This window comes from Apis mellifera, linkage group LG1, assembly GCF_003254395.2.
Source record: "Apis mellifera strain DH4 linkage group LG1, Amel_HAv3.1, whole genome shotgun sequence".
NCBI lineage: Eukaryota > Metazoa > Arthropoda > Insecta > Hymenoptera > Apidae > Apis > Apis mellifera.
In genome coordinates, this window is record NC_037638.1 from 11,728,234 (window position 1) to 11,752,739 (window position 24,506).

The following is a 24,506-nucleotide window of genomic DNA, read 5'->3' on the forward strand; positions in this document are numbered from 1 at the left end:
TGCATACATAATTCTTTATTATATTTATATTAGGTATATCTATTTACTTCTGTATAAAAAATTACAATGATTATTATATTTTTCTTTGGAAACAAAATATATTCAAAATAACTGTTTTCATATCTTATGATTGGAATGCAGAATTAAATAGAAATTATGATAAAATTAATGTGTTATATCATTCTATTCATAATACAATATCAATAATAAAAATATGATATTCTTTTATGTATATTTTATATATATTCTTTATATATATTTTTTTATCATAAAAATTTTAATTTCAATTTAGTAATTTTATTTATTAAATTTTATAATTTAACAAAATTATGTATTTTTTTATGCATTTTATTATTTATTTGATTTAATTTTTTGAAAATATTTATTTTTATTTATATTTTTTTGAAATAATTTATGATAAATTTGTGGTCGAATCGTATAATGTTGAATATATGTATTATCATATTTTTTTTATATGTTCTTTTTATATATAAATAAATATTGCTGAAAAAATATATATTTTTTAACTTTAACAATGAAATTATCCATATTATTTAAACAAAATTTTTATCATTTTCGTTTTTTTTTATATGATTTTGTAAATTTATATGATTTTTTATATGATTTTGTAATTTTAAAATAATGTAATGAATATAAATTGAAATTTGATAATAATTAATAATACAATTTAGTAAAAATTCTTTATCTTATTATTTTATATCTGCTATAACTAAATGTTTACAAATTCAAATAGAAAAATAAAATATTTGAAATTTATAAATATTAAAATTTATAACAGAATAACAAAATAGATTAAATGATAATAAGAAAATATAAATCATTGAGCAATAAATTATAAAAAAAATATCAGTTTTTCATTAAGTATTTTAAATAAAAAACGTGTGTATATATATATATATATATATATATATATATATATATATATATATATATATATGTTATGTATTTGAAATTTTCTGAGAATTAGGATAAAATATTGACGTGGAATGTAAGTTAATTTCATTGAATATCTTGTTTAGGCTGTTCCTAAGAATTTTGCAGCAGCTTCATCTAAGATCCAATATAATTCTCCATTGTGTGGTTGTACACGAGCAGCTGGTAAATTTTCTTTGTCTTGCAAAATTCGCTGTGAGATATTTATTATTTAAAGTAAAATAATAGCTTTCATATAAATTAAATAAATTTAAAAATTATTTTTCTTTAATTTTTAATTAATTTTTAATAAAATAATTACCTTAATAATTTCTGCTTTGCTAGATCCGGTAACAGCAAATATGCATTTTTTTGCATTATTTATCACAGGAAGAGTAAAAGTAATACGAGATGATGGTGGCTTAGGAGAGTCATTTATAGGACAGACCCATAAACTGGCTTCATTCAAAAGCTTATGACCAGGAAAAAGAGAACATATATGTCCATCTGGACCCAATCCCAAAAGAAGAACATCAAAACATGGAACACGATCAGGAGGAAAAAAAACGGACATCTTCTTAATATAATCTTTTGCAGCATCTTCAGCTATAAGTATAATTAAACAAATGATATTTTAAAAAAAGAAATTGAAAAATTGAATTTTTGATTGAAACATATTATTTTACCAGATAAATCAGGATTAATTTTTATAAATTGATCTTCAGTTATTGGTATTTTTCCAATCAAATTTGATTTATATTCTCCATAAGTGGAATCATTGCTATCAAAGGGAACAACTCTTTCATCACAAAAGAAAAAGTTCCATCTACTCCAATCAGTTTTAATATTAGGTAAACTTTGAGCCAATAATAATATTAAAGATCCTCCTGATAAAAAAACATTTTATATTTCATTCTTAAATTAGCATTTTAATATAAAAAATAATTTATAATTTAAGAATTACGAAATAAATATTAAAAACAAAATAAATATAGAATTTAAATATAGTATTAATGCAAATTAAATAATTATATTAAGAAAAAAATACATGTTAACCTATAATAATTTTTTACAGCATATGTAACCTATAAATTTATCTTATTATTTATGTATTATTTTCAGCTTTTATTATATTATATAAATATATCTATATAAAAAATATATATATTTAATTATACGTAATTAATAATTTTTTTGATATTTAAAAATTAATAAATCAAGTAAGCAATTTTTATTTGAATTATATCACCTGATAATCCAACCTTGAATGTATCACTACTTGCAAATGCTTCTTCAGCACTCGTTTGAAGAATGTTAGACAAACATGACACCACAGATCCATCTCGGGGTTCAACTAATATTTTCTTCATTATTTGTAAGCAATTTTTAAATAATATTTATAAATTTGTAAGTTTAAATAAACGAAGAATTGTATACGAACAACGGAACTCGTGTTGAATATAAAGATACAAGGTGGTATTAGTTATATAGCATCGATTAACAGTAATCAGAATACAGCATTGGACATTCACGATAACACGTGATAAATTTGCGATTTGCGATACTAAACTTTATTAAAATCGTATTGCAATCTTTTTTATTCATAAATTAATTTTTTATAATGAAATCACGTAGTATATTCTTTACTGTAAAAAGTTATAAGTTTTTTTATAAGTGATATCTAAATACTTTATGAATAGAATTTATATTTAAATACACATAGCGGCAATTTAAATTTCCAATCTATATTTTCTTAAAAATTGAAACTATTTCATTTATACTATGTAAATTCTAATATAATAAATTTATGTAAAAAGCGAAATGCATTTATTTATCAATTCAAATCCAAAATTTTATGAAATGAATAATGTTTATAAAGCAATTTTTATAAAAATTTTAGGTTATAAAATTTTCAGTGATAATTGGAATGTTTAATTCAGTGAAATATTATGATGAAATCAAGATGTATATATTATATATTTAACGAATATAGAAGTGCTTTAGCTGATTATTAATCAATTTTTTGAAGATACTACATAACAATCATGTCATTTTGTATGAGACTTGCTCGCAGTAAACCCATCCGTTTATTAGGAGGCATAGCTATGAAATGTTGGGCTTTCTCTGGAACTTACATACTTGCCTGTTTTCTTCTATATTGGTTGTATGGTGGATTTTCTGCTTTCTTTCTACTTTGCTTTGCAACTACAGGTAAATTTAATAATTTCAATAATGTTTTTGCTCTAATATAAAATTGATATCATAATACATATTTGTAGGTATATTATATCACAGAGAAGATCAACTTGTATATCGTCCAGAGTCACCTGCTAATTCTCGGGTATATGTTCCTGCACCTTCAATATTTAATTTACCTTATCAAAGTATTTATACTAGATCAGGAGATGGTACAATGTTACATATGTTCTTTATTTCTCAACCAGAAGATAGAGTGAAAAAGGTGCCTACTTTATTATTTCTTCATGGCAATGCTGGTAATGTAGGACATAGGTAAATGATTTTTTTAATTAATTCTATTATTTATATAATTTTATTTATAAAAATAAAATAATGATTCTATAATTATTATAGATTAAAAAATGCAGTTGGATTATATCATACTATACAATGTAATATTTTAATGCTAGAATATAGAGGCTATGGTTTATCACAAGGTTCACCATCAGAAGAAGGTTTATATATGGATGCTCGTGCAGGAATTGATTATTTGTCAAGTAGAACTGATATAAATACAAATGAAATAATTGTATTTGGTAGATCATTAGGCAAGTATATTTGAAATGAATTATTTTCAATAAAAAAAATATATATTTAACATATTTAAATATTATTATAGGTGGAGCTGTAGCTATTAACTTAGCTACAGAACCAGAAAATTCACAAAGAATTTGGTGTCTTATTCTTGAGAATACTTTTACTAGTATTCCTGATATGGCTGCATTACTTTTTGGATTAAAATGTTTACAATACTTACCCCTTTTTTTATATAAAAATAAGGTAAACTTTTTCTAAATGTTTATTTTATATAAGAAAATTTTAATTAAATTAATAATAATTATTATAATTAAATTATATAATTAAATCAATATATTACAGTATTTGTCCATTCTCAAAGTGCGATCAGTAACAGTACCTACGCTATTTATTTCTGGTCTGGCGGATACGTTAGTGCCACCATATATGATGCAAGATCTTTATAAAAATTGCAAAAGTCCATGTAAAAAAATACTTTCGATTTCGGGAGGTACACACAACGAAACATGGTGTCAACCGCGATATTATAAAAATATATGTAATTTTTTAAACGAATTGAGAGAAAATCCTCCGATTCCAGTGACATCTAGTCATTGGCAAATAGATGATATATAATTATAAATTGCAAAACTTACGTCCAAAGTGATAACTATATTTTGAAGATTTCAATATTAGGTTAGCAGAATAAAAAAATAGATTATAATATTTAAATACATTATAAATTTTTATTACAATTAATCAATTTAATTATAAATATAATTTAGCTTATAATTGATAAAGATCAATCTTTTACATTAAAATATTTTATTAAAATATATACTAAAATAGTGATATTACAAATGTATAGTGTTTGAAATCATCAAAATATTACAATTTAAATTTAATCAAGTATCTGTCCTGCAATTAAAATTTGCAAGTAATTAAATAAAATCCTTCCAATATTTCAATACTTCCAAGGCATTTTGCCAAGTAAATATAATTAAAAGAATATTCAAATAATCTTAATTAATTATTTTCATTGAAAATAAACTGTTTTTGTATTAGAAATATATTATACATAATTATGCGAATATTTATGTATTTACATGTATGAATTATAAATATATGTATATTTATTTTAATATTTTGATATTCATAATAAATATAGGAGTATATTATCGTGCGCGCTCACACATACACACACACACACAGGAAGGAGAGAATATATATACATATATATAAATATATATATGTATGTATGTATAAAAATAACGTATATAAACATTTTATTTATTTATATTTTTTCAATAATAATGATATTAAATTTAATTAAATAAAAATAAAATTGCATATATAATAATTCGTATGATAAATACAAATTGAATTAAAAAACGATAAATTTTAAAATTTTCTATTGACTCTTCTTCTTTTTATGGCTATTCTTTGTGTCCATATGATGCCTATTAGTATTAAAATTGTTAATACAGTTATCGCTATTCCCATAACAATTAATAAACCAGGACTAGAATCAAGTTTTATTGTTTCACTAGTCATTATACTTGCAACGTTTATTGAAAAATTTTCATTAAAAATTGATGTATTACAAAAAATTTGATTTTTCCATCCATACCAATGGACCATTCTCATATTTGATATTTGAATAGGCCAAGAACACCTTGTATAATATAATAAAATATATAAAATAATTAATATATTACATTTTTATATTTTCAATATTAAATTGATATTTAATAAGAATTAAAAGATATGTACCTCAAATCATCTAAAAGATGAGGATGAACAATATAAAGTTTTGGAACTAAATCATTTAACATCCATTGTAATGTACAATTACATTTAAACGGATTTCCTTGTAAATTAATATTGTATGTTGAAAGACTATTATTATGTACAATTAGTTTTCGTGTCACATAAGAAAATTGATTGTTACTTAAATCTAACTAATACAAAAAATTATATATAATTATATTAAATTATAATGCTTTAATAATAATGTTCATAAAATAATATAAGATCGATTTTAAAAATTATATAAAAATTGATATATAAAAATATAGATTAAATTTTATTTATTAAGATTTTATTATTTATTAATCTTATAATTGTAAATAACTGAAGTTATGTAAAAGAATCATGTGAAGCGAGAATAACAAAACAATAATATGATTTACAATAAATAAATCTTAATGAATATTTCTCTATGCTAATTTTTTTTTAACTTTAAAGTTGATTTTTAAAATCGATTCTTTGAAGATATTCAAAACTAAGATCTTAGAACTTACTGAACATAAATTCATATGTTTTAAAGCATCTTCATGAATAAAAGTCAACATTTTGTTATTGGATATAGTAATATTAATACAATTTTTTGATAATGATCTTAAATTTGCTAATGTATCTTTCTCTATAGATTTCAATTTATTTATATTACTTGCATCAAATGAATTTAATTTTAAATCAGATAAAATTGTTAAGTTTTGAATAGGATTTTTATTAACTTTAAGCTGAAGCAATAATGGAAAATTTTTAATAGATATTTCTTCAGGAATATAAGTAAATTTATTATTAGATATATCCAAAATTTTCAAATTTTTAAACAGAATATTTGGAAAACTTGATAATATATTTCCACTAATATTCATATATTGTAAACTATTTACTGTTAAATTGCTATATAATTGAGAAATTTTATTATGTTCTATACTTAGTACTTCGATATGACTTAAATTATTTATTTCCATAATTTGATTATAACCAATATATAATTTAATCAGTGTTTTCGGTAATATTTGTATATTTAATGTAACAAGAAAATTATTATTTACATAAAGTACTTTCAAAGAATTTAGATGTATTAGATTACAATCTTGCAAAGATTGAATTCTATTAAATGACAGATCTAAATATTGTAAATTTATTAACAATTCAGAAAATTTTTTCGGTAAACTAGAAATATTATTATGAGAAAGATCAAGCATATTAATTTTTAATATAGTTTGGTTCATTGTGTGTTCTACTGAATTAATATGATTATAACTCAAATTTAACGACACCATTGTAGGAAGTATTTCCAATAAAGAGTTATCAAAAGTTCTTAATACATTCTTAGAAAGATTTAAATCTTCAAGATTATTTAAGTCTATAAACATTGTTATATATATTTTTTCTATATTATTTTCAGATAAATCTAAGTTTTTTAAACATTTTAACTTTTTAAAAAAATTTTTAGGTACATCAACTATATTATTTTTTGATAAAATAAGTTTATTCAATTCTTGATAATTATTTAGTAATAAATCAAAATTAAGCATATCATTATTTCTCAAATATTTTCCATGACAATTAATTTGTAATTCTTCATTTACTGTAATATGTAAAATATATGATATTAATATTTAATATTTAAATGAAAAAAATAATTATATTTATAGTTATTCATATAAAATTAAAAAATAATTTTATATAATTATCTTCTAAAGTTTATGTTCTAAAATGAAATAATTTTATTTACCTGAACATGAACATATTGAACATATTGAACATATAGAATTTTGTATCATCCACAAAAAACAGAATCCAATTAAGTATAAGTAAATCATTATATTAAATTTATATTAATTTTGACTTTCAAGTATATATAATTAAGGTATAGTCTACATTTATGATAGCAATATTTATGATAACATATCTGATAACTGTATATAGTAAGTAAATATCTATTTTATCTAAACTTGAAATTAAGATGATTACAATTTCAAAATGAAAAAAAATATTGTTTTTATTTAAATAATTTTTATTAATTTTTATTAATTTTATACTAATTTTATATTAATTGTTTATAAAATATAAGATTTTTATATATTTTGCTTTTGTTTTATTTTAGTAAAATTATAAAATATTTTAAATTTTAATAATATAATACTTTATTTTAAATTATAAGATATAATGAATATAATAAACTATTATGATTTTTTAAAAAAGTTCATTAAAGTTGTTTGTTTTGTATTTTTTTTTCCTTTAAATTCTAAATGTGATTCAGGTATTATAGATTTTTTTGTTAGAATTTCTAATTCATCTTCAGAACAACTTTCATAAACATGTACTTTTTTTGTTACAAGGAAACCATCTTCTTCAAATGTTTTATCTACTATTTTTAAAACTTTACGTTTTCCATTTTCAAGTTTCATTTGTGGTGGAAACATAGAATCCTTACTTATAGGAGAAGAAAGATTTTCAGGTGAAATTGGTAATTCTAATTCTTGTTCATTATCATCATTAGAAGATTCTGTATTACTAGAATCATCATGAATTGTAATACATTTTCGCTTTTTTGTAGTATTATTTAAATCTTTGCTTTGACTACGTTTTTTACCACGCATATTTTTTTGTTTATTATTTCTAAAAGTAATTTTTTCTTCTGTAATTTTCTTTTGTATGGAATTTATACTATTTTTCTTATTTGGAGATTCTACAGTTTTTGTTTGATTTTCATTTGATTGAAGAAAATTATCCAATTTATCTTTTTGTATAATTTCTTTTGAAGATTTAGGAACATTTTTAGATGTTTCTTTTATATCAGAAGATTCCATATTCATTTCTTTAATAGATGATGTATATAAATTTTTCTGTTTATTAATGACTTTTCCAAACAAGTTATCAAAACCTTTTCTTTCATTTTTTTTTATAAAAGTTTGCTTTTTTTCTGGACTAACTATCTTCTTTACTTCATTTGATTCAGATATCGATTGTGCTTCTTCTTGAGGAGCAAATTGAATTTCATTTGATATAGGACCCCAACGAAAAATATGCATTTCTTCATCATTACGTTCATTGTTCTCAATACATTTAATTGCACTAAATTTAATATCTCCATTTTCAGTATTTCCAAGTAGCTGTATCTCAGGAAGTATTTTCTGAAGACTATAAATATGTTCAGAAATAATTTTATTATATTTTTCTTTTGATGTTATTAGATCTTTCTCTTTTACAATTTCAACATGCATCCCATTATCATATAGAATTCCCATTAATAAAAAAGTACAAACAAATTCTTTCTCTTTTTTATATTTTTGCCAAAATTCCCATAAAATTTGTTTTGCAATATTAACATGAATTTCCAACACTTTACTTAACCATTTATATGTTACCTACGAACATTTTAAATGTTTAAAATAATTTTAAAAAATTAATTATGAAATAAAAATTTAAAAAAATATTTAAAATATTTACCAGTTTGTCATCATCAAATATATATCCCGCCACGATTTCCAAATATTCATGCAAAGATTCCGTGATCATATTTAATCAAATTTTTTAATTGACAAAAATATCTCTGTAATAATATGAATTTTATAAAATGCAACAATATATAAGCACGATTTCCAAGATTTTAGATTTTCAAAATTTAATATTATTTTAACATTATTTATTGAAAAAGAGGACAAGAAATATATAGGAGAATATAACGCATTGCTATTTATTGAGATACGTATATTAAGATACGTTTTCACGTGATATTAAATATCATGTAATATCATGATATGATATTAGCATAATATATATTGCTATATCAAATTCAATGTCACTATTTCTTCCAGTTAACTTTTTCTTCTATTATTTTTAAATCAAAGTGTAATATTAAATTTTAAAAATTTAAAGCTTTAAAATATTTAGTAAATAAATATAAGTCAATTTAATTAAATGCATAAAAATGTAAAAAATTTTTCTCAAAAAATTGTTAAAATGTTTTATAATAAATCTTTATATCGCAAACTTTAGAATAAAATTTAGAATATAATAGAATATAATTCTATTAATTGAGTCATAGATGAGATACAAGATAGATATTATTTAATATATTTTTATATTATCTGATTCTAAATATTCTTCTATTTGCGTTACAATTCGAACGATTCAGAATGAAATGAAACAACAACACATGATCGAATATTAAATTTATAGAATTTTTTTCTAAAATCACAAATTTGGATGAATTTTTTTATATATTGTTAATGTTATTATTTTTAAAGATATAATTATTTTAATAGTAGAAGATATTATAAAATCTCTGTTTTTTTATTTTGTGATCGATTATAATCGATAAATAGTAGATAATAGCATGAAGTTTTATAAAATGAAAGATTTGTTTTATTTCCAATTCCTTATCTCATTTTCTCATTTGTGATTTTATTTATATATATACTACGCCATTATATACTTTATACACTAATGCTTTTATTGTCTAATTAGACAATGGTTATTTAACTCACAAAAATTTCTAAAAATTTATATACATAATGATTTTTAAACATATGTATATAAATCAACTTAAATTCTGAAAGATAAAGTCGTTATTCGAATTCTATACATAAAAATTAAAAAAAAAATTCATAAAAAATATTAAAAAATTTTAATGTCTTAAATTAAAGTTTAAATCATTCATTTCATTAAAAATAATATGTAATTCATAAAATTATATTAAATTTTTTTTTTATATAAAAGAGTTTAGAAAATTGAAGCATATTAAATATTATAACAATAATTAACTATATAGTAGTGGTAACACTATTCTGGTGAAAATTTTTCAGAGCGCAAATTTTATCAAATAGAATAACAAGTGCTCACATAACAAACAAAGTGGATTGTTGAATTAATAATTTCTTGTGATAGTAAAATATATATTATAGAATTATTTTGAGTGAATATTTAGAATATCTGTATGTAAAACCGAGATAGAAGAAGTATGGTCTCGGTGATGCAACCATTCATGGTAAGTAGATAATGTTAAAAACGTGAAATATCTTACCGGTTTTCTTCTGCTTTTAAAAATTTCATTTTCATATAACCAATAAAAAACTTCGAAAATTACATGACTAATTTATTTTTTCATAGGATGTTGAGAGTTCGAGAAGTTACATCGATGAACTATACTCGCTGGATCCTCAAAAGTGCTTAGAAGCTATTATGTGAGTACAAATCGTACTTAACCTCTAAACTTGTTTACTAAAGGTTATTATTTATTAAAAATCACTATATGGTGTAAAAAAACATTAAAAAGGTAATATTATAAAAATAATCTTAATTTTGTTATTTTTTTTTAATTTAAGTTAATTTCTTAATTTTTAGATAGTTTAATTTTATGTTAATAGATCTTTTTTTATTATTTCTAGATGTTTAAAAAATTCTGTAATTGGAAGTAATAGACAAAAAGGATCTGTAATAGCTCAAGGTGTAGTACCACGTTTATTACAACTTCTTGGAGATTCATCAGATAGAATTGGAGATAATATAAGACTTGAGGCTGCTGTAACTTTAGGCTCTTTAGCTAAAGGAACAGATCAGCATGTATTAGCTCTTATAGATCTTGGTGTAGTACCATTACTTTTTCAAGTTATATTATCTACACCTATCATAGAAACATTATTAGAAGGAAAGCCAAAAGTAACAGATTTATTAAATGAAGCATGTTTACGATGTTTGAGAACAGTGTTTCAACATCCAGCAGCACCAGTTCATTCAATTTATCAGGATCCTGCATTAGTACCAAGATTGGTATCATTAGCAAATCAATCTGTTACCTGTCAAATTTGTGTGGCAACAATCTTAACAACAGCATGCAAGGTACAAAAATGACAAATCAAATATATTTTGTTATATATAATATTAATTTATATAATTTCTGTTAGACAACAGAAGAGCAGAGTGCTTTAGCCAAAGGAGGTGCAGTAGAAACATTAGCAATGCAATTGGATTCTCCATTACCTGATGTTCAATTATCAGCTCTAGCATGCTTGGCAAATATGTGTTATAAGAATTATAGAGTTTGTGTTATGGTTGCATCAGCAACTACCAGTAATACTCCTCAGGGTAGACTTGTACCTGTAGCATTAGGACAATTAATGGGTCGTGAGAAAAGCTCATTAATTCAACTTGAAGCTGCAAGATGTGTTACATATATGCACAGAACTGGAGTTTTATTATACAAAGATCCAAGAATTATATATCGTGCTTTGCCTTGTTTGGTGCGACTTTGTCATCGAGATCATCCTCCTCGTGAAAGAGTAGCTGCAGCTGAAACTTTGGCTTTTCTTACAGAAGTTAATACTGAATTACAACGTTTAGCTTCCATTAGTAATCATTTAATTCCTACACTTGCAGAGTTATTACGACCTCATCCACATGTAAATATATTTATATAGATTTATATATTTATTTTATATATTTATAATATATATATTTACATTATATATTTGTTAATAAAAAAAAAAATTTGTTATGTTATTTTAATATTTTTTTTAGGTACAAGATGCAACATTAACACAAGATATGCGACAAGCTGCATTCAGAGCATTTGCATCTCTTGGTGCTAATGATGAAGATATTAGAAAACGTATTATTGAAACAGAAAGTCTTATGGAACAAGTAGTGGCTGGTCTTCAAGATCCAGGAGGTTCTCATGTACGTTTAGCAGCAGTTAGATGTCTTCATTCTCTTTCTAGAAGTGTTCAACAACTTCGAACAACTTTTCAAGATCATGTTGTTTGGAGGCCACTTATGCAATTATTACATGGAGCAGATAAAGGATTAGAAGGTAAAATATAATATTTTTATAATTAATGAATTATTACTGAAATAATAGAATTCACACAAATTTGTAAAAATATTTTGTCTTTCAAAGTATTTTTACAAATTTTGTAAATGATTTTATTTTTTATTTTTATTTTTTGAATTATATTACAAAATTCATTTATGTGAATTGCATATGATTATTAAAAATTTTTTATATTTCTATATTTTCTTGTCATGATATGAATTAAAAAAATTTTTTAATTAAATTATATTAGTATCGTTCATCATTATTAATTAATGTAATTATATTATGTAGGTAGAGGCGAAAGTGAAGTTGATTTATTAACTGTTGCTTCAAGTACTTTATGTAACTTATTATTGGAATTTAGCCCAAGCAAAGAACCAATTCTTGAATCTGGAGGAATAGAATTATTATGTTCACTTACGAAACGATGTACTCCAGCATTGAGATTAAATGGAATTTGGGCTTTGATGAATGTGGCTTTTCAAGCTGAACAGCAAGTAAAATTGCAGATTCTACAATGCTTGGGAACTGATCAAATCTTTTGTCTTTTAGCAGATCAAGATATACCAGTTTTAATGAAAACATTAGGTTTATTACGAAATTTGCTCTCTACAAAAGCGCATATAGATCGTATAATGGGAGAACATGCTGCTCATGTTATGCAAGCTGTTATATTAGTTTTAGAAGATCCAAGGCATCCAGCAGATGTAAAAGAACAAGCTCTTTGTATTTTAGCAAATGTAGCTGATGGAAATCGAGCAAAAGATCATATAATGGCTAATGAAGATGTGCTTAAAAAACTTATGGATTATATGGTTTGTAAAAAAATATTTTGCTTTTATTTTTGTTTTTTTGTTTTTAAATTTTATTTTATCTTAAATATATATTTTTAGATCTCTTTTTTTATTTATTTTATATTTTGTTAAAATAATACAACAAATCTTTGATATTTTATGATTTTTATATATATTAATTAATAATACAATTTATTAATTATATTTCAATAACATATTGATATTTATTTAGAAATTTAAAATATTTATGGTATTAATTTAGATGCATAGTAATGTAAAGCTACAAGTTGCTGCAGTTTTTTGTGTATGTAACTTAGTCTGGAGAGAAGAACCTGGTGCTGCACAACGACAAGCACGTTTAAAAGAGCTTGGTTTTTATCGTATTCTACAACAATTACGTCATAGCAAGGATCTTCAATTATTTGATAAGTATGAGTAACAAATTTTTAAAATTAAAAAATATTTTTTTTGTATTTGTATTTTAAAAAATTATTGCTAAATATTTTTGAAAATTTTATATAATATATTAATATTAATATAATTAATATAAAAATATTTTTCTCGAATATTTATAATTTTTAACGTTTTGTTTCAGAGTTAGAACTGCTATGGCACAATTTTATGATGCCTAAATTTCAAACACATCATTGATAAAAATTAGGTTTTGATTCAGAATTCTTTTATACATGAAATATAATTATATTTTGGTGTTAACAATGTGATTTTTGTATTTTATTAATGCGTAAGCATTTTATATTTATATAGAAAAGATACAAAAACAATATCAACGACAATGTGACAATGTAATCTGTTTATATTGTATTTATTTTATTTAAAAAAAAAGAAGCAATTTGCAATATTTCAGTATATTAAAAAAAAAATGATATAATAATTGCATTATACATTTCTTAAACATTAATTGTTCAATATAGTGATAATGTCAAAAAAATTGTTTACGATGTTTCATATTGCGAAACATAATTAAATTACTAATGTGATGTAACAACATTAAATGTACTGAACATATTTTGTTATAAATGTGAATAGAAAAGTTGATAATTATTTATTATCATAAAAAGAAATATTTTTAATATATATGAAAAAAAAATATATGACTAAATTTTACAAACTATTATTAATCTTACATCTTTGGTATGGAACTTAAAATATGAAATTTAACTATTTTTTGATTATTATCATCATCTTGTTATTTTCATTAGATTTAACAAATCTGGAATGTTAAAATTCAAACAGCAAATATATTCAATATTAGTGCATATGTAAGAACTAAATAATGCTACAGCATTATTCTATTTGAAGAAAATAAATGTGTTTTCTGATTGTTGTCGTATTACAACTGATTATATTATGTCTTGAATATAATTTTAAGCTTAATAAATTTAAAATATTAAGCAGATGCATTACTATCACTAGAAAGATTTTCCATTGGATTGTTAGCCAAAGGATCCAATTCAGCAAATAAATCCAACCAGGAATTACCCTTTAGTTTGCCAGTTTTATTTTTTTTCTAAGAAAAAAATAGAATATTATTATTATTATTCAAATCATTTTTAATAATTTTTTATAAAATATAAATATTTTTGAATACTATTCAATTTTAATAATTTTAGTTTATTTTATTTAGTTTAGTTTACTATTATTGCATATTATTATTATTTTTATTTTTATTATTTAATACAATATTTAATAATATTAATAATGTTTACATACTTTGTCATCCATATTAATAGTAGTAAGCATATTTTTTTGTCCAATACCCAGAGCTGCGTCACCTAAACTTTGTTTTAATATATTTGGTGGTAAAAATGTATCATTCGATATTGCTTCCCATTCGCTATCAATATTTTTATCAATAAGAATATCATTTAAAAGTACCATATTTTCCGAGGTAAGGGATTGTAAAGATTGTTCTCCTGAATTTTGTTCTTCTAAGGAAGAGAAATCAGCTAGATTAAAATTTGTATCAGATTTATCAAATATATCCATTGTTAGATTTTGTTCACCAAATTTTTTATCAAGTTCAGATTGAGTTCCTTCTTGTATAATGTCAGTATGAGATACATTATTATCTAAGATTAAATTTTCAAAAAGTTGTTCAAGATTTTCTTTCTGTTCTATCTCAGAAATTGATTGCATAATTCTATTATTTGAAGAACTAGAATTTAAATTTAATTCTTCCAATCCCAACATATCTTTTGTTTCATACTCAATATCCAATAATTTTTCATCTTGTTTATCGTTTTCAACTATATTCTGTTTGATTGGTTTTACTTCTTCAGCTTCTTCAACATTATCATGATAATCCATGTCAAAAAGTGATAATCTAAAATGATAATATAAAAAATATTTTATTAGCATAGTAAATTCTTACCTTACTAATATTTCTTAAAAATTTATAATTTACTTGTCTTTTTCATCAAGATCATCATCACCTCCAGTTTCTTGAGCTAATTTAGTTGAAGGTTCGGTAAGTTCTTTTACGACCATAAAATCGTATCGTTGATAGCCTTTAAAACTATTTGCTATTGTAGAATATGCTTGTGCAGATTTTTCAGTAAAATTTAAAAGTGTACTTTGGTATAAAACTAAAGCATGGCTAAACATATTACATCTTGCTGCAGCCAATAAATCAACTTTTTGAAGACAATCTAAAGCCAGGTTATCAAAGGCTATTTTACCTCTACATCAACAAAGAATTGTATGCTTAAAAATATTTAAATATATATATATAGAATTTATGTTAGCAATAATTAATATAGTATAATTAGCAAAACATACTGTCTAACACATGTTTGAACTTTACGAAATCTTTCTAACTGTTTTGATGTATCAGGATCTAATTCCTGAGAAACATTTTTCATCCATGATAAAGCTGCTCTGTATTCAGTACGAGCTTTTTCCATTGCTTGAACCTTTTGCAATGTATCTTCAATAGCTCTTTGTCTAAATGTTTCTACTTCTTGATATAATCGTCCCAATGGAGCTCTTAATGCAAGTCTTTGTTGACCAGAATATGACAATGATTTCCCAACTGCTGTCATCATCTTGCCAGCTCTAGTTTTATCTTGTTTACCAGCATCTTTAAGAAATCGTCCCATTGCATTTTCTTCTTGTGCAAGATCTATAAAATTAAATACAATGATTATAAATATAATATAAAAAAAAATCTTAAATTCACATTAACTTACTGCATAATCTTTCTTGATATTTATCAATAATTCTTTGCAGATAAGAACAAGATTCTTGAATGCTACGAAACAATTCTAACTTGGCATCTAATTCTGCATCTGATGCTATTATACATTCATCTTCTTTTTTTCCTAATTTCCGAGATAAAGCTTGTTTTGTAACCCAAAATTGATGTTGCATTTTTGTAATAGTGGAATCGTCATGCATATTGGTCCTCTGTACCCAACGATCGAATGCGTTTCCCGATATACTTGGTCCGTGTGTGTTTTTATTACTAAAATGTTATATTAAATAAAATTAATTGCAAGAAATTATATAATCAAATTATTATTACAGATATAATCTTAAATGTATAAACATTTCATTAATTATAAATGATAGACGTTTTTTTATTATGCAAATAATTTACGATAATGTATCGAACATAAAATTATTCAAATATCAAATAATACTTTTATAAAAATTAATATTAAGACACTTACTATGCATTCATAATGGAAGATATTTAATAAAAATGCAAATATTTAACATTTATAACTAAAAGACAAATAATTTCTAAGTATGATTTAAAATAAATGATTTATAAGGATCATACTTCTTTAACACACATGATGAATGTTTAAATATATTAAAATAGGTGTTTGTACTTTAATATAGATAAGAAGATTGGTACATTCTTTATCTGTCAATTTGACAGATTGAAAGCTGACATACATACAACAGTTTATTGTTATTATAATTATTCACCTACTAAAAATTGTTTAAAGCGAGATTTTAATGGATGCGACATGAAAAAAGCACATGAAAGGCGTACTAATAATTTTTAAAGATAATATGACTTTTTAAAAAATATTTTTAAAGAATATTGCAAATTTATAATAAGGAAAAAAGTTATTAATTTTATTTATTAAAAAATATTTATTTAATAATATTGATTTAAAAGCAAAATTTTTTTAAAATATGTAATTGTAAATATCATATTATAAATAATAAAAATTTAGAAATTTTAATTAAATTTTTTTAATTAAATTATTATAATTTTATTATAAATTTAATATAAAAAAATTTTTTTTAATATATATTGATTTCATGATATTAAAATAAAATTAAAATTATTTTATAATTTATTATAATCAATTAATATGTAATTTTTTGTAATATGTATTTTCGTTATATATATTTTAACATTTTATAAAAAAATAAAAAGTAATAATTTTTATATAATATTTCAAATAAATTAAATTTTAAAAATATAATCATAATTTACATTATTTTTCTATGCAATGAAAATATGCATGATTAAAATTATTTTACTCAAAAGAAATAATAAAAAAATGATTTATATATTTATTTTATTTTTTATTAGTTAATAAATATTAAAACCGGTCAAATTATTTCATTTGTTATTTGTGTGCGTAGTGACGAGCATAGATTATAAGTAAAAACAGCAAAAAGACAATGGCGATTATTCTTCTAAAGTTAGTGATTTTATTATGAAAAATTTCGAAAAAATGTGATCCAAGTGTTAATTCATCAAAAACAAATTCGAGGTATGTGTTAATTTTTTTTTTTTGTGAAATTTGTAATCTCAATAATTATTGTACTTTATACTTCTGATGAGATGTCACATGCAACCACATGTGGATTTAGAATTAACAAATATTCTCTTATAAAAATATTTAAGTATGAACAATTTAATTATTTATTTTCGTATAAATTTTAAATATTTAATGTCAACTGCATCAAATATAATAAGATTTATTTAAAATTTTTCCTTATACATCTCTAGCATTTATACTCAAGATTTTTTGAATCGAAAAAACAGTGATTTTTATGATTAAAGTATATTTTATTTATAATCTGTATGTACATATATGAAACATATTAATTTTATTTTTTATTTATGCATAATAATTTTCATTTATTTGTGTATTAATAATAAAACTATATGAAATTCCAACCTATTATGAAGACTTGAATGTTTAAAAACATTATTATATTATTATATTATTATATATTATTATATTATATTATTGAATATATTATATTTTATTATTGAATTATATCATATAAATTGTTATTTATATATCTATTGTTTATATTTTTTATACTTTTAAATTTTAACTTATATTATGTTATATCAAAATAATTCTTATTTCTTGAAGATATAGATTTATTTTACTCATATATTTTTATTTCATATTTATTATTTTGTTATTATTATATTATATTATTATAAAATAAATTATTTTTATTTATTTATAATTACATTTATTTTTTTATTTTAAAATTAATCTGTTATCATGGTTATTAAATTATTAAATTATTAAAAGATAATATTTATTATTCTATTGTTATTAATAATAACAATAGTTGTTATATAATAATATATAATATATAATATTCTCTTGTTATTAATATAATATTAATTAATTGCTATAGGTGAGGCCTAACGGCCAAAGGATGGTATTGCCTGCAGAAAAGAGATGGCACACAGCATGTACAGACAATGGCTGGCAAACAAATAAAACAATTGCTAAATTCAATGTGTAACGAATGGTGGTTCATAGTGGATCAAATAGAACAGATCGTTGGCAGGCAGGAAGGAGTAAACAATCGAGCGTGTCTAAGTAATGAGCGAGACTCGGCATCATCTTCACTCGGTTTCGGACTTATATGCAGCCGACGAGATAGAAGTACTTCTCTTAGAAGAAATTCGTGACCTGGAATTACCAGCCTCTGCATATTCCAGACCTGAAGATATTCAAGATTTTGATATTGGTATAACAATATTTTTAAAGATAAATTATTTCTAATGAATTTAAATTATTTCTAATGAAACTTGATAACAAAAAATATTGTTATTATTTTGAAAAAATCAAAATATATATAAATATAAATTATTTGATATTAACAGCAGGCAGTAGGACAGGGGGGCAAATTAGCTCCCAACCTTTGGAACTGGATTCACCAGGAGTTCATTCAACAGTCCATTCTTGGGACTCACATGCTAATTATCATGGTCATTATGGCTATGGTGATCACCATGGCTCTTCCTCAAATGCTTTGGCTTGGCCAAGAGCAAGTCATTTAGTATTTTATTGTGACATACAGGGGCATCTTAAAACAGCTATTGGTGTTATTAGGCTCTTATTACTTGTAAGCATTATATTTTAAAAATTTTTATTTATCAATTTCTAAAACAATAAGCTATATTAAATTGTTTAAATAGATATCATCTGCAGCGTGTTTGGCAACATTATGCAGTTCCGGCACTGCCAAGGTCAGCTTATTTATGTTGCCTTTAGTTGGGCGGCTGCGTTTCATGATATTTGTAGCAGTTTTCTGTTTTTTGATCACTGCATTACTCCTCTTCCTTGATATTTCGCATGTTATCTATGTTTTTCCTTTCAATTGGGCAAAATTGGTAAGTAATCAATTTATTAATATGTTATTTTTAATATTATTTTTAATATATTATTTTTAATATTAATATTATGAATAAAGTTTAAAATGTTAAATATGTATTTATAAAGGAATAAAGTTTTTAATATGTATATATATATATATATATATATATATATCCTAATACTGATATATCTGATAGAATCCACCTCTTATAGAATGCTTGGATATTCACTGGTATAGGCTTATCTTACGCCTTAAGTAGTGCATTATTAGCATGCTCTATATGGGAATATCATAGTGGTGGCTGGGTACCAAAACGCACTCGTTCTCAGTTGTCTGCTGCGGCAGCGCTTGGGCTGTCATGTGCTATTTTAGCCTTCTTACTTTCATGGATACATGGACGCAGTGAATCAAGTTGTAGAAGTTCAGATAATCGTAATCATACACCAACACAACTTTATAAACCTGTTGATAATTCTTCCTCTTCAGGAGTAAGTAATTTCATTTGTTATTTATATAACAGTCTTATATAAAAATATTTAAATTATTATTGATAATTATTATTTTTTTAGGTTACTCTAAAAGAGCGTAGCCCTAAAAGACCTGCTTCATGGATTGTAAAAAATCAACAGTCAAAAAAACAAAATATAGATAGTAATACAAACACAAATAATGGTCATCATGGCAATGATAATCATGCAAGATACAAGCAAGATGTCAATAGAAAAGATCATTGGGCTTCTGCAAGGGAACATTTTTTAAACACTCAAGAAAATAACGAAGATATTCAAAGAAGTGATATTGATATTGAAAGGAGAAGAAGAAGGCGAAGAAGAGATGGTGATAATAATTCAACAGGCGATGGAAATTTAATAAATACCAAAATCAATAGTAGTCATATTTTGGAAGATAATAAATCTAGACGGGTGCCGCGAAAATTGCCTCTGCAATCGGTAGAGCAATCTCGACCTTGGCCTGGTGAACATAGAAGTAATGGTTCTACACATGTTAGAAATAAAACTTTACAGATACCAGTGAATAATAAAGCACAAGACTATTGTGAAATGGATGGATCTAGTTCTATGCAAGTGACTCAAAATGGTTTTCACTGGGAAATGGAATGTACATCTAGTAACAGTATGGAAAAAGCAATAGATGTAGCTATGGATCGTACTGCCATGTGGACAGGACAATGGCATCCACCACCTGACGACGTCCAACCTTGTTCTAGCAAAACTATTGATCCTTACAGCTTTGCCTGATTGAATTTAAAAATTCGTACACATGTTTTAATAAATATTGGACTCATTGCAGTGAATGATTTTTGGGAACAGTTACATATTAGAAGTTTCCCTTGAAACATCATTTCGTAATATCATACTTCTTTCACTATTTGTATTAAGGAAAAAACAGAAATAATGTTTTATCAATTTATGTTATTTCTAAATGAATCTATTTGAATTGAATATGTTTAAAATTACTGTATATGTCACTTTAATGTTAAAGTAGTGCACAGCAATCATGACATCTCTGTTATTTTTTATATCTATATTTTTTTTCTGTGCATAAAATGAAATATAAGTTTGAAACTAAATTACTTGATGCAAATGCAAATATAATATAATTGCATTTCACATTTAATGACAAAGCTTTATTATAATCAAGATTATTAGATAATATCTTGTGTCTAAACATTTATGAATCTTATATAAAATTATCATTGCCTTGTATATTATGCTGCCAAAAAGATAATTTCTTTTTAGTTCTCAAATTTTGACATTTTGGAACCAGACTGCCCAATTTTGATATAAAAATGTTTTATTTCAATAAACTTTTAGTACTAAATAATAAATCTAATTTATTAATTACAAAATTATTTATAAGTTACATTAGTAAAGATTAAAATATTTGTTTATTATTTTATTAAATTTTAATGATTATTTTATATATTTTCATATATATTTAATAATCTGTAAATGCTAATAAAAAGTTACTAATTAGATTAATATTTTAATTTTATATTTTAATTTTCTGTTTTATTATAAATTTATGATATTATTATAAATTGTTTTTTAAACAAGTTTTTATTATAAAATGAATTATATACATGAAATATTTAAATTTATTTATTATTTAATTATTATTAAAAATAATATTATTGTTATATAGAGATGAATATAGAAATGTGTTTCACAAATTTTGACTATGATAAAAAAATTATTTTCTAAAATTTAATTTTTTACTAATATTCTGTATATAAACAATTGAATTTTATATAATATGCAGTCTGGTAGTTCAAGAAAAATCGATTTCTATTTTTATAAAAGATATAAGCACTATTTGCAGGCAGAAAATATGAGCAGCAATGGTGTTATATTACTTATTTATTTTAATGAAAATTTCAAAGTCCATTTCTAGTCCAGTATTCTTGTACAATCTTGTATCAACTGTATTCATCAAATTAAAGAGCAAAGTAATTTTTAGTACATACATATCGTGTTAGAGGTACAATTCATCTTGAAAACTATCAAAAAATTGCGTTTCTTGACCAATTGGTCCTTGGAATCTCTTTTTATTATATAACAAGCGATATATAGAACCGATTATATTGGGACCTCTGTTTTGTTTCAATTGATTAAGACTATTATAATCATATAAACATGAGAAAATAATTTCAACTAGAATCATAAGTGATAACTACTTTGTCTTTTGATACAATATTAGAATATACATCTGGATCAGGCATAATTACATGTTGACGTGTATAACGCGTAGTTGTCTAACTAATTATTTAGTATAAGGAAAAAAATGCGTGTTCATATAGAATCAAGAAAAAAGGGAATAATATATATTATAGTAGCTTCGTTGTGTTAAAATATTGATGATGTTGTAATTTGATTTTCTTAAACACAACGAAGAAATAAATGTAATTTTTTTTATAAATGGTACATTACTAGTGTACTGATAAAGTATTTAAAAAAATATGAATAGATTTCATGATAAAAATGTTGAGTGGAAATGTTATATGGTGCAAGATATTTAGCTTAAAGTTTAAGCAAAATGATTAAAAAAATGTACGGACACTGCCAGAAGAAAAATAACGCTCTTTGAGTGTCATGTATGTCGAATAACTTTGTTACTTTTCAATAACTTAGTATCAGAGGCTTTACCTCGCTACAATTTGCAATACCTCATAATAAATGAATTGTTAAACTTATATTTAGTATGTGAATCTACAACACTGTTTAATATATTTCTGTATAAACTTTAACTGAAACGCTTCAGATCATAGCACAAATAATGAAAAATTAGGTTTGAAATGATTACAATTCATCCTAGAAAATAAAAAAGTAACTAAATATTACTATTTAAATGAAGTGCAAATCTGTTTTATCATTATAATTAACAAGATTGTTAATTTGTTCTCTGATAATATTTTCCTTTACTTTTTATAAATAACATTTCATTAATTGAAAAGTAATTCTTTCATTAATTATAGAACTAATTATTAAAATTCGTATAAATTGTCTAAAAATTTTTTCTATTATTTATCCTTCTAATCATATTATCACAAAAGTTCTATTTTTTAAATTATAATTTTTTTTTACATATTTATGAATACTTTTTAACTTAATTAGAAAAGAAATTTAAAATATAAAAATAATATAAAATATATTTCTATTAAAAAATAGCATGATAATTATATGATTTAGCATTAATATTATTTTCATCATTAAATATAAAAAAATGTAAAGTTATGTAATTATAATTTTTCTTTTTATATATATAATTTAATTATATTTATTATTTAAATCAAAAATATATAATATTTTTATTATTTTCAAAATATATTATTAATACATATTACTTTCTTTTTCAAATTATATAGCTCTAATAAAATATTTTTAATTTGAGATGCTATTTGTTTATAAAATAAAGCATATTTTATTTTAAATTCTGAAATTTTTATTATCTGAAGGATTTAATTTAATGCAGAGAATCAAAAATTTACATTATCTATAATAAATTTATTCAATTGCATTACATTTAAATAAGATAAAAAATATTTGGAACAAAATAATTTAATAATAAAATTTGCTTATGCACATTTATCTTATTCTTAATGAATAACAAATAAAGACAATCCAAAAGAGATACATGAACTACATGACACAAGAATTTTTTGGCCTAATTTTTAATTTGTTTAATAATATCAAAAATAAAATGTGAGAATTATTAGAACCAAAAAATCAATTATTGTAAATTTGGATGTTTTGCAATTAATACTATGTATTGAGAATATTGTTTATGTGAAGATTCATTTCTGTATTTTAAAATGATGTTGTCAATACTGCTAATAATAAATATGAGTATATAATAATATTTTTATTATAAACTCATTATGAAAATAAACATATTGAACATTTTTTGAAATGAGAAAAGATGTGAGTTGATATATATGGCTGATGAAATTACCAAGAGTTATATTACATATTAACTCTTTGGTAATTTCTCATATTTTATAGTGATTATTCTGGACAATAACATTTAATGATCTATATAAAATATTAAAGTTATTATTATGATTTATTCTTTTAAAAATTATTTTGTACATTTAGAAATAATAATTGTTATACAGTATAAATTATGCAAAATTCATAAATGCATATATTATATGTTAATTATAAAACATACTATAAAATGTTAATTAGCAAAAACATTGTTCTATGTTAATTAAAATGAAATATGTTAATATTTATTAGTTACTATATTATTAAGAATTGATTGGCGTT

General features: G+C 22.5%; 8 protein-coding genes across 15 annotated transcripts in view; 4 read left to right on the top strand and 4 right to left on the bottom strand.

The window, feature by feature from the left end:
- The window catches only part of LOC551976 (calcium-binding mitochondrial carrier protein SCaMC-2), a 15,407-nt gene extending 14,254 nt beyond the window's left edge, over nucleotides 1–1,153 (top strand). The window contains exon 10 of the mRNA XM_016915682.2: nucleotides 1,041–1,153. The gene's annotated coding sequence lies outside the window, so the exon portion shown is untranslated. The remainder of the gene's footprint in view (nucleotides 1–1,040) is intronic.
- LOC551785 (6-phosphogluconolactonase) lies at nucleotides 944–2,774 on the bottom strand. Its single transcript, XM_624170.6, has 4 exons — nucleotides 2,183–2,774; nucleotides 1,620–1,820; nucleotides 1,256–1,539; nucleotides 944–1,147 (listed from the first exon to the last, which is right to left on the bottom strand). Exons 1-4 carry the CDS (start codon nucleotides 2,301–2,303, stop codon nucleotides 1,037–1,039), a joined length of 717 nt encoding a protein of 238 aa, XP_624173.1. The 5' UTR covers nucleotides 2,304–2,774; the 3' UTR covers nucleotides 944–1,036.
- LOC412636 (protein ABHD13) lies at nucleotides 2,185–4,622 on the top strand. 4 transcript variants are annotated; one of them, XM_006569993.3, is made up of 6 exons: nucleotides 2,185–2,308; nucleotides 3,028–3,144; nucleotides 3,213–3,444; nucleotides 3,526–3,719; nucleotides 3,791–3,951; nucleotides 4,051–4,622. In XM_006569993.3, exons 2-6 carry the CDS (start codon nucleotides 3,039–3,041, stop codon nucleotides 4,321–4,323), a joined length of 966 nt encoding a protein of 321 aa, XP_006570056.1. In that variant the 5' UTR covers nucleotides 2,185–2,308; nucleotides 3,028–3,038; the 3' UTR covers nucleotides 4,324–4,622. The 4 variants fall into 4 exon arrangements, with proteins under 4 accessions (XP_006570056.1, XP_396091.3, XP_006570055.1 ...); XM_396091.7 differs by having other exon boundaries at nucleotides 2,189–2,308; nucleotides 2,834–3,144; XM_006569992.3 differs by having other exon boundaries at nucleotides 2,202–2,308; nucleotides 2,996–3,144.
- A 391-nt stretch (nucleotides 4,623–5,013) lies between these two features.
- Nucleotides 5,014–7,461, bottom strand: LOC100578966 (toll-like receptor 6). Its single transcript, XM_003251457.4, has 4 exons — nucleotides 7,220–7,461; nucleotides 5,991–7,072; nucleotides 5,461–5,648; nucleotides 5,014–5,362 (listed from the first exon to the last, which is right to left on the bottom strand). Exons 1-4 carry the CDS (start codon nucleotides 7,305–7,307, stop codon nucleotides 5,089–5,091), a joined length of 1,632 nt encoding a protein of 543 aa, XP_003251505.4. The 5' UTR covers nucleotides 7,308–7,461; the 3' UTR covers nucleotides 5,014–5,088.
- A 209-nt stretch (nucleotides 7,462–7,670) lies between these two features.
- LOC100578479 (DNA polymerase delta subunit 3) lies at nucleotides 7,671–10,633 on the bottom strand. 2 transcript variants are annotated; one of them, XM_026446067.1, is made up of 3 exons: nucleotides 10,514–10,633; nucleotides 8,938–9,040; nucleotides 7,671–8,855 (listed from the first exon to the last, which is right to left on the bottom strand). In XM_026446067.1, the coding sequence occupies exons 2-3, from the start codon at nucleotides 9,004–9,006 to the stop codon at nucleotides 7,671–7,673; spliced, it is 1,254 nt and encodes a 417-aa protein (XP_026301852.1). In that variant the 5' UTR covers nucleotides 9,007–9,040; nucleotides 10,514–10,633. The 2 variants fall into 2 exon arrangements, with proteins under 2 accessions (XP_026301852.1, XP_003251482.3); XM_003251434.4 differs by lacking the exon at nucleotides 10,514–10,633 and having other exon boundaries at nucleotides 8,938–9,282.
- LOC726667 (armadillo repeat-containing protein 8) lies at nucleotides 10,265–14,507 on the top strand. Of its 2 annotated transcripts, XM_026446066.1 has the most exons (9): nucleotides 10,279–10,477; nucleotides 10,600–10,673; nucleotides 10,878–10,936; nucleotides 11,195–11,328; nucleotides 11,394–11,888; nucleotides 12,007–12,298; nucleotides 12,593–13,116; nucleotides 13,358–13,524; nucleotides 13,691–14,507. In XM_026446066.1, the coding sequence occupies exons 1-9, from the start codon at nucleotides 10,451–10,453 to the stop codon at nucleotides 13,725–13,727; spliced, it is 1,809 nt and encodes a 602-aa protein (XP_026301851.1). In that variant the 5' UTR covers nucleotides 10,279–10,450; the 3' UTR covers nucleotides 13,728–14,507. The 2 variants fall into 2 exon arrangements, with proteins under 2 accessions (XP_026301850.1, XP_026301851.1); XM_026446065.1 differs by having other exon boundaries at nucleotides 10,265–10,477; nucleotides 10,878–11,328.
- LOC409351 (islet cell autoantigen 1) lies at nucleotides 13,976–17,105 on the bottom strand. Of its 2 annotated transcripts, none has more exons than XM_006569995.3 (6): nucleotides 16,788–17,105; nucleotides 16,305–16,579; nucleotides 15,895–16,237; nucleotides 15,521–15,796; nucleotides 14,827–15,439; nucleotides 13,976–14,623 (listed from the first exon to the last, which is right to left on the bottom strand). In XM_006569995.3, exons 1-6 carry the CDS (start codon nucleotides 16,796–16,798, stop codon nucleotides 14,504–14,506), a joined length of 1,638 nt encoding a protein of 545 aa, XP_006570058.1. In that variant the 5' UTR covers nucleotides 16,799–17,105; the 3' UTR covers nucleotides 13,976–14,503. The 2 variants fall into 2 exon arrangements, with proteins under 2 accessions (XP_006570058.1, XP_006570059.1); XM_006569996.3 differs by having other exon boundaries at nucleotides 16,901–17,080.
- A 592-nt stretch (nucleotides 17,106–17,697) lies between these two features.
- On the top strand, nucleotides 17,698–21,233 carry LOC726694. 2 transcript variants are annotated; one of them, XM_001122415.5, is made up of 6 exons: nucleotides 17,698–17,855; nucleotides 18,748–19,086; nucleotides 19,223–19,464; nucleotides 19,538–19,732; nucleotides 19,929–20,204; nucleotides 20,286–21,233. In XM_001122415.5, exons 2-6 carry the CDS (start codon nucleotides 18,939–18,941, stop codon nucleotides 20,973–20,975), a joined length of 1,551 nt encoding a protein of 516 aa, XP_001122415.1. In that variant the 5' UTR covers nucleotides 17,698–17,855; nucleotides 18,748–18,938; the 3' UTR covers nucleotides 20,976–21,233. The 2 variants fall into 2 exon arrangements, with proteins under 2 accessions (XP_001122415.1, XP_026299393.1); XM_026443608.1 differs by lacking the exon at nucleotides 17,698–17,855 and adding an exon at nucleotides 17,925–17,988.
- Nucleotides 21,234–24,506: the final 3,273 nt, after the last annotated feature.

Excerpts from the sequence above, each read along its gene's own strand:
- LOC726694 (XM_001122415.5), top strand. The coding sequence starts at position 18,939 with ATGAGCGAGACTCGGCATCATCTTCACTCGGTTTCGGACTTATATGCA. Across the intron at positions 19,465-19,537 it reads TTATTAGGCTCTTATTACTT|ATATCATCTGCAGCGTGTTT; the intron begins GTAAGCATTATA and ends TTGTTTAAATAG. Across the intron at positions 20,205-20,285 it reads ATAATTCTTCCTCTTCAGGA|GTTACTCTAAAAGAGCGTAG; the intron begins GTAAGTAATTTC and ends TTATTTTTTTAG.
- LOC100578966 (XM_003251457.4), bottom strand. The coding sequence starts at position 7,307 with ATGATTTACTTATACTTAATTGGATTCTGTTTTTTGTGGATGATACAA. Across the intron at positions 7,073-7,219 it reads TTCAATATGTTCATGTTCAG|TAAATGAAGAATTACAAATT; the intron begins GTAAATAAAATT and ends TACATATTACAG. Across the intron at positions 5,649-5,990 it reads AACATATGAATTTATGTTCA|TTAGATTTAAGTAACAATCA; the intron begins GTAAGTTCTAAG and ends TTTTTGTATTAG.
- LOC551785 (XM_624170.6), bottom strand. The coding sequence starts at position 2,303 with ATGAAGAAAATATTAGTTGAACCCCGAGATGGATCTGTGGTGTCATGT. Across the intron at positions 1,821-2,182 it reads ATTCAAGGTTGGATTATCAG|GAGGATCTTTAATATTATTA; the intron begins GTGATATAATTC and ends TTTTTTTATCAG. Across the intron at positions 1,148-1,255 it reads GCAAAGCAGAAATTATTAAG|CGAATTTTGCAAGACAAAGA; the intron begins GTAATTATTTTA and ends AATATCTCACAG.
- LOC100578479 (XM_026446067.1), bottom strand. The coding sequence starts at position 9,006 with ATGATCACGGAATCTTTGCATGAATATTTGGAAATCGTGGCGGGATAT. Across the intron at positions 8,856-8,937 it reads TATTTGATGATGACAAACTG|GTAACATATAAATGGTTAAG; the intron begins GTAAATATTTTA and ends AAATGTTCGTAG.
- LOC412636 (XM_396091.7), top strand. The coding sequence starts at position 2,979 with ATGTCATTTTGTATGAGACTTGCTCGCAGTAAACCCATCCGTTTATTA. Across the intron at positions 3,145-3,212 it reads ACTTTGCTTTGCAACTACAG|GTATATTATATCACAGAGAA; the intron begins GTAAATTTAATA and ends ACATATTTGTAG. Across the intron at positions 3,445-3,525 it reads GCTGGTAATGTAGGACATAG|ATTAAAAAATGCAGTTGGAT; the intron begins GTAAATGATTTT and ends TAATTATTATAG.
- LOC726667 (XM_026446065.1), top strand. The coding sequence starts at position 10,451 with ATGGTCTCGGTGATGCAACCATTCATG. Across the intron at positions 10,478-10,599 it reads CGGTGATGCAACCATTCATG|GATGTTGAGAGTTCGAGAAG; the intron begins GTAAGTAGATAA and ends ATTTTTTCATAG. Across the intron at positions 10,674-10,877 it reads AAGTGCTTAGAAGCTATTAT|ATGTTTAAAAAATTCTGTAA; the intron begins GTGAGTACAAAT and ends TATTATTTCTAG.
- LOC409351 (XM_006569995.3), bottom strand. Across the intron at positions 16,238-16,304 it reads ATATCAAGAAAGATTATGCA|ATCTTGCACAAGAAGAAAAT; the intron begins GTAAGTTAATGT and ends TTAATTTTATAG. Across the intron at positions 15,440-15,520 it reads GATCTTGATGAAAAAGACAA|ATTATCACTTTTTGACATGG; the intron begins GTAAATTATAAA and ends TTATCATTTTAG.